This window comes from Phalangium opilio, unplaced genomic scaffold, assembly GCF_054372755.1.
Source record: "Phalangium opilio isolate 3A_F unplaced genomic scaffold, DU_Popi_V2 ptg000106l_1, whole genome shotgun sequence".
Taxonomy (NCBI): domain Eukaryota; kingdom Metazoa; phylum Arthropoda; class Arachnida; order Opiliones; family Phalangiidae; genus Phalangium; species Phalangium opilio.
In genome coordinates, this window is record NW_028324208.1 from 3,222,657 (window position 1) to 3,234,461 (window position 11,805).

The following is an 11,805-nucleotide window of genomic DNA, read 5'->3' on the forward strand; positions in this document are numbered from 1 at the left end:
AGGTTTGGTTTATTTGGGTTAGGTTAGGTTAGATTTGGTTTATTTGGGTAAGGTTAGGTTAGAATAGATTTGGTTTGGTAAGGTTAAATTTGGCTAGGTTGAGTAAATGCTGAAGGGGTGATATTTTTATAGCGAGCCTTTGTTTCCAGAGACACAATTGTTCCGGAACCAATTTTTCCCGAAACCCAATTGTTCCGGGACCAATTTGAAAAAATGTTGTGGCTCAGTGATAGCCTTTTTAAAAAGACCCTGAAATCAGATGAGTGGAGAACTTTTACGCAACGGTTAGGCGAGTAGTATTTAAGACGTTGAAAATCTGCATTAACGAAGAAAAATTGAGAAAGGATTACGCAGTAACAAGCCGAAAGTGACGCCTGAGGAGTGGTTATTTTCATGGCCCCTTATCACTAAAGCGGAAGATGTCTGGGAAGCGCCACTATTTTAGTTTTGTAATAAACAAAATCTATCACAACGTGGACAAATTAACGGAAAAGTCCACGAAAGGAGAGGTACCTACCAAAAGAAAGCACAAACCTTGTTGCTTTCTCTTAGATAGACGAAATTAATTTATTAATTTGTCCAAGCAAAATAAATTATTCATTAACATATATTCTTGGACATCAGTCTTCTCAGCAATTAAGAACCGAAGGAATAAGGTGCTATAAGTTAATAAACAGATTAAGCTGACACCTCGGAACCGTTCACGGGCACGTGTAGACTTTCTACACGTACGTGTCGGTTTTTCTGTTAAGCATTCAGAGATGAAAATACGCCTGGAATGTGAATAATTAATTAGCCGCCTACTTATGATAAATAAAAACAAAATAAAACAAACATAAATACTACAGCAGCCAAAAAACACAAAATAAATTTGATCCTTTTAAGCGACATGAATAACGAATTTAACTTAATCATAAATTTAGTATCTAGCTCAGGGAACCAGGGGGCACTGTAGTCATTTTATTTTCAAACCCAACCGATTGAACATTCAAGGGATATTACGGAGTCTTGGTTTCGGCTGCTAAGTGGTGGTGTTATATTGTTTGGATATAGAGATCACAGGAAAATTAAACATGTTTCAATCAAGAACGGTTATCAAACTTCATTTCGACGACTTAAGCAACAGTTTTGAAGAAGAAATTCGCGAGCCCTCTACCCAATCTATTTTAACCGAATTAGACGGCAATGTTTTTGAAATCATAGACAAAGAAAATTCACCCCTAAAACTGTAAGTATTCATGTCAATAAATTATTTCACCCTTCATAGTGACCGTTAAATACAATTTTAATTTCACAGCAAAAAAGTTAACAAGAAACAACCGCAATTCAGGTTCAATCGTCTGGCTGACATTCGATTATTGCAGGAGGTTTTATTGGCCAATCCTTTTTGTGTTAGACCCGCAGCTGCTTCAAACGCATGGGCCATAGTGGCCGAAAAGATCAGGGTTTTTTACCCTAACATTAGCCCAAAGCGTTGCCGGGAAAGAACAACATTAATTCTTAATGAATATGTTAAAGAAGATAACAAGCACCTGCGAAAATCAGGAACAGTGGAAGAATGTGAAAAGAGCCAGCTCCTCCAAGAGTTGAAAGAATTGTAAGCAGAGGGGAAAAATTTGAAGACAACAACAGAAAATAAAGTGACAGCTAGTCAAAAAAGGAAAAAGGATCCTGAATACACGGCCAGGGGAATTGAGTTGAGAAATGAAGCCCTGCGTTCTAGGACACCATTAAATGCCCAAGGTAAAGTCTAAAATTGCACAAATTAAATGCAATTATAAAATAATATCTTTCGATATAGATATATCTCCAGAAACTTCAAACCCAAGGAAGGTCAAAAGAGACATTTTTCAATATTTGTGCACTAAACTTGCCTCCGAATTGGAGATGAAAAACAAGAACTGGCACTAAGAGCAAGAGAGCTAGATATAAGGGAAAAAGAACTAGAATTAAAAGAGAAGAGAGAAGAAAGCGAAAGGAAAGAAAGAGCGGAACATTTTGAATTAGAACAAGATGACTTACTTCAATCTCGAACAGTGCTGATTTCTTAGTTTTATCTGGATTAATGTTGTTGTTGCAGCTTATATGGGGGGCCTCTTTTTCCTATTATCTGAAACGTAAATGGGTGTCTTTCTCAAGGATCCCAAGCCTTATATGGGTGTCTTTGCCAAGGGTCCCAAGCCTTATATGGGTGTCTTTGTCAAGGATCCCAAGCCTTATATGGGTGTCTTTGTCAAGGATCCCAAGCCTTATATGGGTGTCTTTGTCAAGGATCCCAAGCCTTATATGGGTGTCTTTGTCAAGGATCCCAAGCCTAATAGGGGTTTCTTTTTCTGGGTTCTCAAGCCCACTGTTGATCTTGACAGTTGTAGGTAGCTCAATCTGGACATTGTAGATCAATTAGTTCTATTTGGGCTACCATAGTACCGTTCAACTTGTAGCATATATGTGGACTTCATTTTGTAGGATCCTAAACCTAATATGGGTCTCTTACTCTAGGTTCCCAAGCCTAATAGGGATATCTTTTTCTGGGATCCCAAGCCCACTGTTGATCTTGACAGTTGTAGGTAGCTCAATCTGGACATTGTAGATCAAGTACTTCGATTTGGGCTACCGTTCATCTTGTAGCATATATGTGGGCTTAATTTTTTAGGATCCTAAGCCTAATATGGGTGTCTTTCTCGAGGATCCCAAGCCTTATATTGGTTTCTTACTCTAGGTTCCCAAGCCCACCATTGACCTTGTAGTTGAAGTTTCATCTTGTTAATGTAGATCTTGAAGTTTCATCTTGTTACTGCAGATCTTCAAGTTTCAAGTTGCACTTGTAGATTCATCTGGAATTCTGTTAATTACTTAAAAAAATATGATTATAACATTAGATCATGTTTTAATGCGAGTGAGAGCATCTTTCTCTTGGGCGCCAAGCCTAATTTGGGTTTCTTAAACTAGGATCCCAAGCCTAATATGGGTTTCTTTAACTAGGATCCCAAGCTTAATATGGGTTTCTTTAACTAGGTTCCCAAGCCTACCATTGACCTGTAGTTTCATCCAGACAACTGTTGACCTGTAATTTCATCCAGACAACTGTTGATCTTCTAGTTTCATCCGGAACAATGCTGATCATTAAAAATTTGAAAAATTGGTATGAGAAGTCAGATGATGTCTTAGATTCTAGGTTATTTAAAATGTAAACATATTCCTTTATGATAAGAATAGTAACATTCTCGATAACTAGCGCTGAAAATAGTGGAAAATTTCTCATCGCCAAATGCTAAATCCAGTTGAGTACCACCATCAGTTGATTGCTTCAAGTTAAGACCTTGTAAAAGTTGAAACCCATTATCAGAGAAGAAATCGATTAGCTTCTTGGTTTCAAGAGATGATGTCTCAAGAAGGTTAATGTTAAAGTCACCAACAATGACGCTGGGAATATCTTCATCATAATATTCCGCCACGCATTTCCCAATACCATATATTATGTCGCGAATGTTGCAAGCTGGGGAAGAGTAAACTGCTAGTACAGAAAGGCGTAAATCATTTAACGATCCATCCAGCCACAAGCATTCAATATGAGAGGTTGTTGTTGGTTCGGAAGTGTACATACGAATTCTGGTGTGAGTTACAGTTTCTTTGATATAAGCTGATACACCATATGGTTTTCGTCGAGACCCACGAGGAAGGCATATACCATTTAGCTCCGAAAATCCAGGGATTTTAAAATTGTCAGTTTCTTTGGCCCAGGTTTCCACAAGAAATATCATATCCGACTCCATTATCTTGAGATCAGACGTCAAATCTTGTAAATGACAACTTAAAGACTGTACGTTATGTACATAAATAGACATTTTTTATCCAAAATAGGTAGCATCAATGGGCAGTCTTTTCGAAGCCGCTCCATCTCTAAGGCAACAGAGTCTTTACTTTTATCCACTGGGTTAGGTGCTGTGAACTTTCCCACAATGAATAATCCGTTTGAAGTTTTGGCTCTACTACAAGCGACGAATAATTGAGACCTTTTCATCTTTCGCTTTTGATTAAGATGGACAACTACTTCGGAATAGGTGTCTCCTTTACTCTTGTGTACAGTAATAGCTTCGGCAATTACTAAAGGATACTGCTTTCTTGAAACGTAGATGTTTTTCTGTCCTGAACGTCTAGTGAAACTTCTCACAATCTTCTCAACAGGCGTCCATAATTCATTAATATTATTGGCTACCATTAATCCTTGAGACTGGACTCTATTCTCTTTTCCAGTCTTGTCATCATTAAATTCAATCCAAACTCGAACGGGGACTTGTTCACCTTTTTGATTTTGGCCATACTGTATTTTTCGTAATCTTCCAGTGGCACCATTTACTAGACCATCGGCGGTGTTCAAATTATTGGTGATCATGTACCTGATACCAACCATTAGGGTTAGTTCTCTTGGTAAACCGCTGGTTTCTTGGGTTTTCAAGGTTTTTACGGCTTCAAGAATTCTTGTTTTGATTTCATTGCTAGCATCACCCGTAGCCGAGTCAAATGCGACTGAGCATATCTTTTCAGCATTCCATGAACATAACTTTGATTCATTGAACGCATTTACTTCATCATTTGTTGCAAACAAATGAAGGGCTTCCAGAGGTAGAGGTCTTGAAATAGATGTTTCCAAACTTCGAAACAAGTTAACGTCGGCGGGTGTCATCTCTCCCATGGACATTCGATTTAAAGCCATGGCGAATATTTTGTCGTCCTTCTGTCTCATAATTTCATCAAGCTCATACAACTTAAATTCTTCCCATAGTGGACTTCCAATTAGGGCCGCATAGGGGTTATTCTTCTCCTTCAAGGGCATGAATGTGTAATTATCCCCAACAGGGGGTAACTGGTTGTAGTCTCCCACGAGAATAACTGAAATACCACCAAAATGCTTTGAAGATCCGAAGATTTGTTGGGATCTTACATTAATATAGTTGAAGATTTTGGCTCCGCACATAGATATTTCATCTATTATCAGAAGTTTAAGGCCTAAAAGCGAAGATCTTTTTCTGTTCAAAGTGTCGTTATCCAAAGGGTTCATCTTGCCAGAAAATTGATTTGTTGGCAAGTTAAGGGCAGAGTGAAGGGTGACACCATCAATATTAAAAGCTGCTTTCCCGGTGAATGCCGTTCTTAGAACAGATAATCGTGATGGATCGGCACCGGGTTTATTCTTTTCATGCCTGGATACGGCTTCAAAAATGCCTTGAATCAAAAGACTTTTTCCAACACCAGCACCACCTGTTATCAGAATCCTCAGAGGTTCTTCTTGAGACGTTTTGAAATGATTAAGTACGTAGTAGAAAATCTCTCGCTGCTTTAAATTTAGTTTTCGAAGCATGCTGTAATATTCTTCATTGTTGAAAAGAGTAATGGTTGGAGTAAAGTCGGCAGCACTTGACTGTTGAAAATCAGAAGTTATGTCACAAACTGCTTCTTGAAGAGAGTTGACAAAATATTGCGGATCATCCAATGTGAAACTTCTATCACGCTCGTTTTGATGTTCAATCATAGGTTGAATATTTTGAACTTCATTTGAATGTTGGTTTTCTCTTACTTCTTGAATCATTTGGTCCAGATCCAAGTCATCAACTTCACTTATAAATTCCCTTCTAGCTTCAGATATTTCCTGCTTATGGGCTTCGTAAATTTCTTCTACGTTAGCTTCTAGCAATTCGGTTTCCTCACAACGCCAAGGTAAAAATAACATCATTTCCACTCGACAGTAGTTTTTGAGATCTTTCACCACACTGAAATTTTGGAATCTGATTACTTTGGCCTGCATCCTTTTCCTGACGTATCCTGAAGAATCCTTCAACTCGAGAGACGTTTCCACAGAAGTCGTTTCAATTTCTTGGTCTTCATCTTCGTTCAAATTTTGAATTCTTCTATTGCGTTTGGATCGAGAAAACTCATACCATGAGGCGAAAGCAGCTAAACTGAGATTTTCCAGTTCATCAGGTCTCGCAATGTAGTGCTCAATGATGCCGTCGGAAAAAACGTTGGTACTATCATCAGGCAATAATTCCAGTTCCGATGGTCTTTTCAAAATGTGTACCCTTTCTTCTGGGGGTGAAGTGTTTATAAAAATATGAGCACGACTGCTCCGGCAAATTGGAATGGATAGTAGTATGTAGCAGCATTCTTGGGCGCTAATTTCTTCACAATGAATGAATTTATTAGCAATAACCTTTAATCTCTCTTTTATACCACTGCCTTTATTTTTCGCTTCCTTGATAGCCTCCCTCAAGAGCTGTGACATCCCTTTTTGCGCTTTACCGATGTAGGAAACTATATACATGAGACAGGCGTACGGGTCTAGGACGTATTGAAGATCCATATTAGCGTTCCATAGCTCCAAAATCTTTTTGTTGTATGGGTTTATTCTTATTTCCTGCTGCGATCTTTTCAGAAGGACAGTGATCCTTCGAATTGGATAAGTCACAGCATCAATATATTCCTCTTCAGCCATATTCAGAGTTTCAATAAATTCTTCAAATGTTTCCGGAGCAGTCTCAACTTTCAAATTTTCGATAGCACTTCGCACCAATTTGCTTCTAGCTTCAACTTCTTCAACGTTTTCGTTTTCATTACGTTTAGATGGGTCGTAAATAATTGTTCTTGCCATTGGTGGAAAAGGTATTCCGAAACGACAGGATGACTGTCCGCCATCATTCTTTTTACGACAGGTTCTGGAATGCTTGTGAGTTTGCAATTTTACCAAGTTGTTCCATTTTTCACTTCCATCCCCTTTCGAGCAAGTAATGTTGGAATCAAAGAATATGATGACCTCTTCTAGATTGGAGTTATCGCTTCTCAATTGTGGGGCGCTTTTATTCCAGATTAAAATATGGGCGTGTGGTGATCCCCTCATTTGGAACTCTATTCTAATATAGTAATCATCAATAATTCCAATTGGTGACTCCTTGCTTCGCAGAAACTTGAAAAATTCTCTCAAACGGTAATCAAAATACCGGCTGCAGGTGACAGGGTCTTCGTTGATAAGCTTAGCTCTCTCCATAAATCCCAAGGTTTTCACATATTCTTTCGCAGTTTCTCGAGAGTGCCCGGCGATGACGCACAAGGACTCCAAAAGCTCTTCCCATTTCGTCTCAGCCGCACTCAGAGTGAGGAACCACGTTGGATTACCAAGTTGGCGAACCATAGCCAGATGATCTTTCTCACGCTGTTGTAAATAGCCAGGGAAAGATCTGACGCTTTCCAAAACTTTGTAACCATCATCGTGTTTCACCAATGAATCCAAACTTCCAGGTGCTGTTAATACTCCCGCTGTGTATGCTTGGCCGGCTTTAGACTTGGTTTTTCTCATGCAAATATTAGTAGCGCTTCGTAGTTTTGACGATACTAATTTAACATAGGATTAAATTTTTTCGGAATACTAGAGGCACACCGCCTATCGCTGCATCTGAACTCCCATTTTATTTGTTGCGTGTACGTTGCCTTAGGTGGTAGCTTCAAAGCTTGGCCTGCGTAAATACTCGGAAAAGATAGGTATTCGGAGTCCTCATCATAAAGAATAGATTGTGGTGTCTGCCCTTCTCCAGGAGCATAAGCAATACTCTCAATTTCGGGTGTAATTAGATCTTCAGATGAAAGCAAAAGAGTATCTCTGTTGCCATTGTTCAAAGGTGTTTCTTCATCAATTTCGTCCCATTCCTCGTCGCTGTCAGGTACTTGTTGAGGTTCTGCAATAGAATTATTTCGTGGATCTGTACTAATAGAGGGCGTGTGTTTTACTTCAGTTGGCATATCTTCTTCGTTCGACACGAAATCTACGCTACTTGATTCGCTGAGTTCCAAAGCCACTTCATCTGGAACTGTAACTTCATGTTTTAAATACAAAGGAGTTGTTAGTAGAATCTTTAAAGCATCCATAATTTTTCTGGGACGAACTGTTTCAAACATATAGTGGTGTTGATATTCCTTCTTCCTCATAAGTTTAATTTGAATAACTTGAGTGTCAGTGGGGCCTCTGGGCAGAATTGAAACAGAAGAGTCGATTGAAACTGGTACATTTACGACATTACCACGAATCCCTCTTTGCTGATCAACTCCTAGTTTTCTTATCTGCATAAACGGTAATCGTGGAGATATCATTCTACACTCAAGTTCAGTAAGATCTTTCAACTCCAGAGGTAAATCAGGAAAAAAATAGCCGTTTTCTTTGGAGATTGGTGGTACTTTCTTTCGAGAAATGTAGCTGTGGCAAGAAGAACACAACAATACATGTAACGGAAGCACTCTCTGGTGTATTCTTTCAACCGACAAGTATTTAACCGACTCTGGTTTTTTAACAGAAGTATGGAAAAATAGTCCAGAAGAACATTCGCATTCATGATCTAGACCATATGATATATTTTTGAGATAGTTGCTTTCAAAATATTGTGGGTGTTGTCTCCTAATGGTTCTACTAGCATTATTTGTTATAAGCTCGTATTCAGCATAATTTTCATCAAGTCTTCTAATCTGCCTTGTAGTGTTGTCCCTCTGGTTTTCGGATTATCTATAATTGGAATCTCGACGCCTCTCAATTCTTGAAAGTTATCTCTCTGGTTTTCGGCTTCTCTATAATTGGCATCTTGACGACTCTCAGTTTTAGAAAAATTATCTATCTGGTTTTCGGCTTGATAATACACAGAATTTTCAAGCCTAGTTTCCCTTGTAATATTATCTCTTCCTCTTTTTTCTTCCTGGAAATATTATCCATTTCTAACTCGGATTGGGCATAATTTGAATCTGTACGCTCCTTTCTCCTTTTCAAAAGATAATTTTGCTTGTTATTAGTGTTCTGAGTGACAACTGCAGTCAAAGGATGTTGACTGGCGTATGGGTTTTGACCTGTAAAAAAGCCAACATTAGTTGATAGACCAGTAAAAAATCCCACACTAGTTGATCGGTTCTGCAGAGTTAAATAAATCTTGACTGTTTGATGAGTCTTGCAGAGTTAAAGAACTCTGACTGCTTGCTGGGTCCTGCAGTGTTGAAGAACTCTGACTGGTTGATGGGTCCTGCAGAGTTGAAGAACTCTGACTGGTTGATGGGTCCTGCAGAGTTGAAGAACTCCGACTGGTTGATGGGTCCTGCAGAGTTGAAGAACTCTGACTAGTAGAAGGGCCCTGACTAGCCGGAGATTCTAACACCAACTGCCTCTCTAGCTTCGAGCTTTTTCTCTTTCTTTGTATTCTGGATTCAAACCTAGCCTTCTCATCTTTTCGGCTGATGTTTCTTTCACATTAGAAGCCGTTTCTGAACTATCCAGTGTTTGTAAAACAGCCGAGTTTAATGGCACAAAGTCCAATGTAACTTAGTTCATAACTAGTTAGACATCTGAAAATAATCTTGATTTACGCGTAAATAGGCCTAACAAAAATAAAATCTGATAATGATAGAAAATTAAAACAACCTAAGCAAAACTGTGCAAAGAAATACTTGAAATCAATTCTGAAAATAAACTTTGATTAACGATAAATTAATAGGCCTATTTAATGAGAAAATATGGTAAGAACAAAATAAACTAGAATTGATTAGTGGTAAATTGGTAGTCCTAATAAATGAGAAGCTATGGTATGAGTAAACTAGAATTCAAAACAAATACTTATTTCGAATATTAAATTTTTCAATTCCCATTGACAGAAAGCAGGAATAAATTTCCAGAACAGTTCTGTACACAGAGTTCGCAAGGGAACAAAGGAAGTTTTAAGTTCTCTTACGGCTGTTTGGTTAAACCTTAGCCCACTAGATCACGTACTCGAAATAGCGAGCTTACGTCGTCGAGCGCGTAATCGAGTGGGCTATGGTTAAACTTAAAAGTATCACCCAGCGTGGGAAATAAGGCGGTGGCACAGGGCAATGACCAGTTTAAAAATTAAATCGGAGGGGGGTCAGTAATGGTCCACAGGACCACTAAGAAAATTCAAGGGTAACCAGAGTCCAGATATTAAAACTCTACTATATTAATTATCCACTTCTTTAGTTTAGCAGACGACGCGCCCTGGTCAATGGTCATAGACAGGGCTCTACATAAGGATATTTTTTAGTAGTCAGCCTGACTAGTGAGCCCCCCTATCCCAATTTTTTTTAGTAGTCACTGACTAGTGAGACGCATTGTTTACGAATATTTGGGACATTTTTTTTACTAGTCAAGTTGACTAGTGAACCCCCAGATTTCGATTTATTTTAGTAGTCAAGTAATTTTTTTAGTAGTCAAATGCTTTGACTAGTGCCTTATGTAGAGCCCTGGTCATAGACACGGCCGTAAGTAAGCACGGGACACTGGACATTGTCCAATAAAATTTAAAAGTGTCACATAATTTTTCTGTCACTGGACTTTTGGACCAATAAATTTTCCGTAGTTTTGATGGTTTGACTATGAAGATGCGACACTATTTTTGCACACTACAGTGTCCTATAAATTTTCCAGTCAAAGGGGCGTCGCTGGACACGTGTCCTTTAAGAATTTTTCCTTATTTCCGGCCCAGGTCAAGGACCAGTTTATTTATTCCAGGCCAGGCGGGTCGCTGTCCCAATGTCCAGTTATAAAACATCCTTATTTCTCACCCTGATATCATCATAGTTTACCGTCTAGTGCATCTTTTTCTAGTTATTAATAATTTTTCATTTTATAAAATATAATTATTTGAATATAATAATCATATATGCGATATATATTTATTTTTAAATTGTTTCAATGGGTTTTAAAATAAAGCTGCGTATACGCTTTAAGTATCACGTACGAAGGAGTAATATATGGAGAATTTTGATATTTTGTGGTGTGTATTATTATATTTATTACATAAATTATGTAAATTTATTTAAAATATAGTACTTTAATATATATTGAATTACGGCCTGCGAACCTAATCTATCATTGTTTAGTCTCAGAAAACTTATCTCTTCTCGTGGATTATGAATTTATGAAGGCGTTTTCCTGTGTTAATATTAACAAACATTTAATTTAAATTCCACTTATCAACTTAGTTTTCTAATTCTAGTAGTTTCAAATGATAGAAAATTTCTAAAAAAAAAAATGATAAGATGATTAAACCCATTTTATATTTGAATTTTCTTTGTAATTGCTAATAAAACTGAAACCTCAAAAATATTGGTGAAAAATGTAATTTATTTTTTTATTACAATGCAGAAATGAAATTTATTTTATTACAGTGCAGAATTATAACTAAGTATTAGAGCACGGAACTATAACAAAAATATGAACTTAAGTGCTGAATTATAACAAAAATATGAACTTTAGTGCTGAATTATATCAAAATCTTAGCTTTGGTGTTGAATTATAATAAACTGTTAGATTTAGTGGAGAATTATGACAAAATATTTACTTTGGTGGAGAACTATGACAAAATATTAATTTTAGTGGAAAATATTACCTTCAGTGTTAACAAAATAAAACAACAGAATTGTTGCGTTTCACAGTAAGAGCACCCATACTGCTTGATGCGTGATTATTACTTTTTTTTCACTCTGGATCTTCAGACTCGGATTGACCTAAAAAGAAGTTAGTATTATTCGCGTGAAGTGTGTACTAATTTCAATTGCAGAAAATTTCTTACCACTCAAATTCACTTCTTTCTTGCTTAAACTCTCATTCATCTCAAAAGAAAAAAATTTTCTTCCTTGTTAAGTGAAGGTAGCAGTTTCTTTATTGTTAGTTTTTTTTACAGGAATAAATTTTTTTTGGTTCAGGTGAAATTTCATATGATATATCTAGGAAATGAAAATACATGATACTGGCCAAGCTTTGATTTTTAG

General features: G+C 37.4%; 1 protein-coding gene across 1 annotated transcript; it reads right to left on the bottom strand.

Moving 5' to 3' along the window:
- Nucleotides 1-3,811: 3,811 nt before the first annotated feature.
- Nucleotides 3,812-8,136, bottom strand: LOC149624219 (uncharacterized). Its single transcript, XM_089852250.1, has 2 exons — nt 7,428-8,136; nt 3,812-7,383 (listed from the first exon to the last, which is right to left on the bottom strand). The coding sequence occupies exons 1-2, from the start codon at nt 8,134-8,136 to the stop codon at nt 3,812-3,814; spliced, it is 4,281 nt and encodes a 1,426-aa protein (XP_089708376.1).
- Nucleotides 8,137-11,805: the final 3,669 nt, after the last annotated feature.

Bases quoted from the DNA above. Each gene is read 5' to 3' on its own strand.
- LOC149624219 (XM_089852250.1), bottom strand. From the start codon at position 8,136: ATGATATCTCCACGATTACCGTTTATGCAGATAAGAAAACTAGGAGTT. The intron at 7,384-7,427 runs GTGCCTCTAGTA...ATGTTAAATTAG, and splicing joins CAGATGCAGCGATAGGCGGT to TATCGTCAAAACTACGAAGC.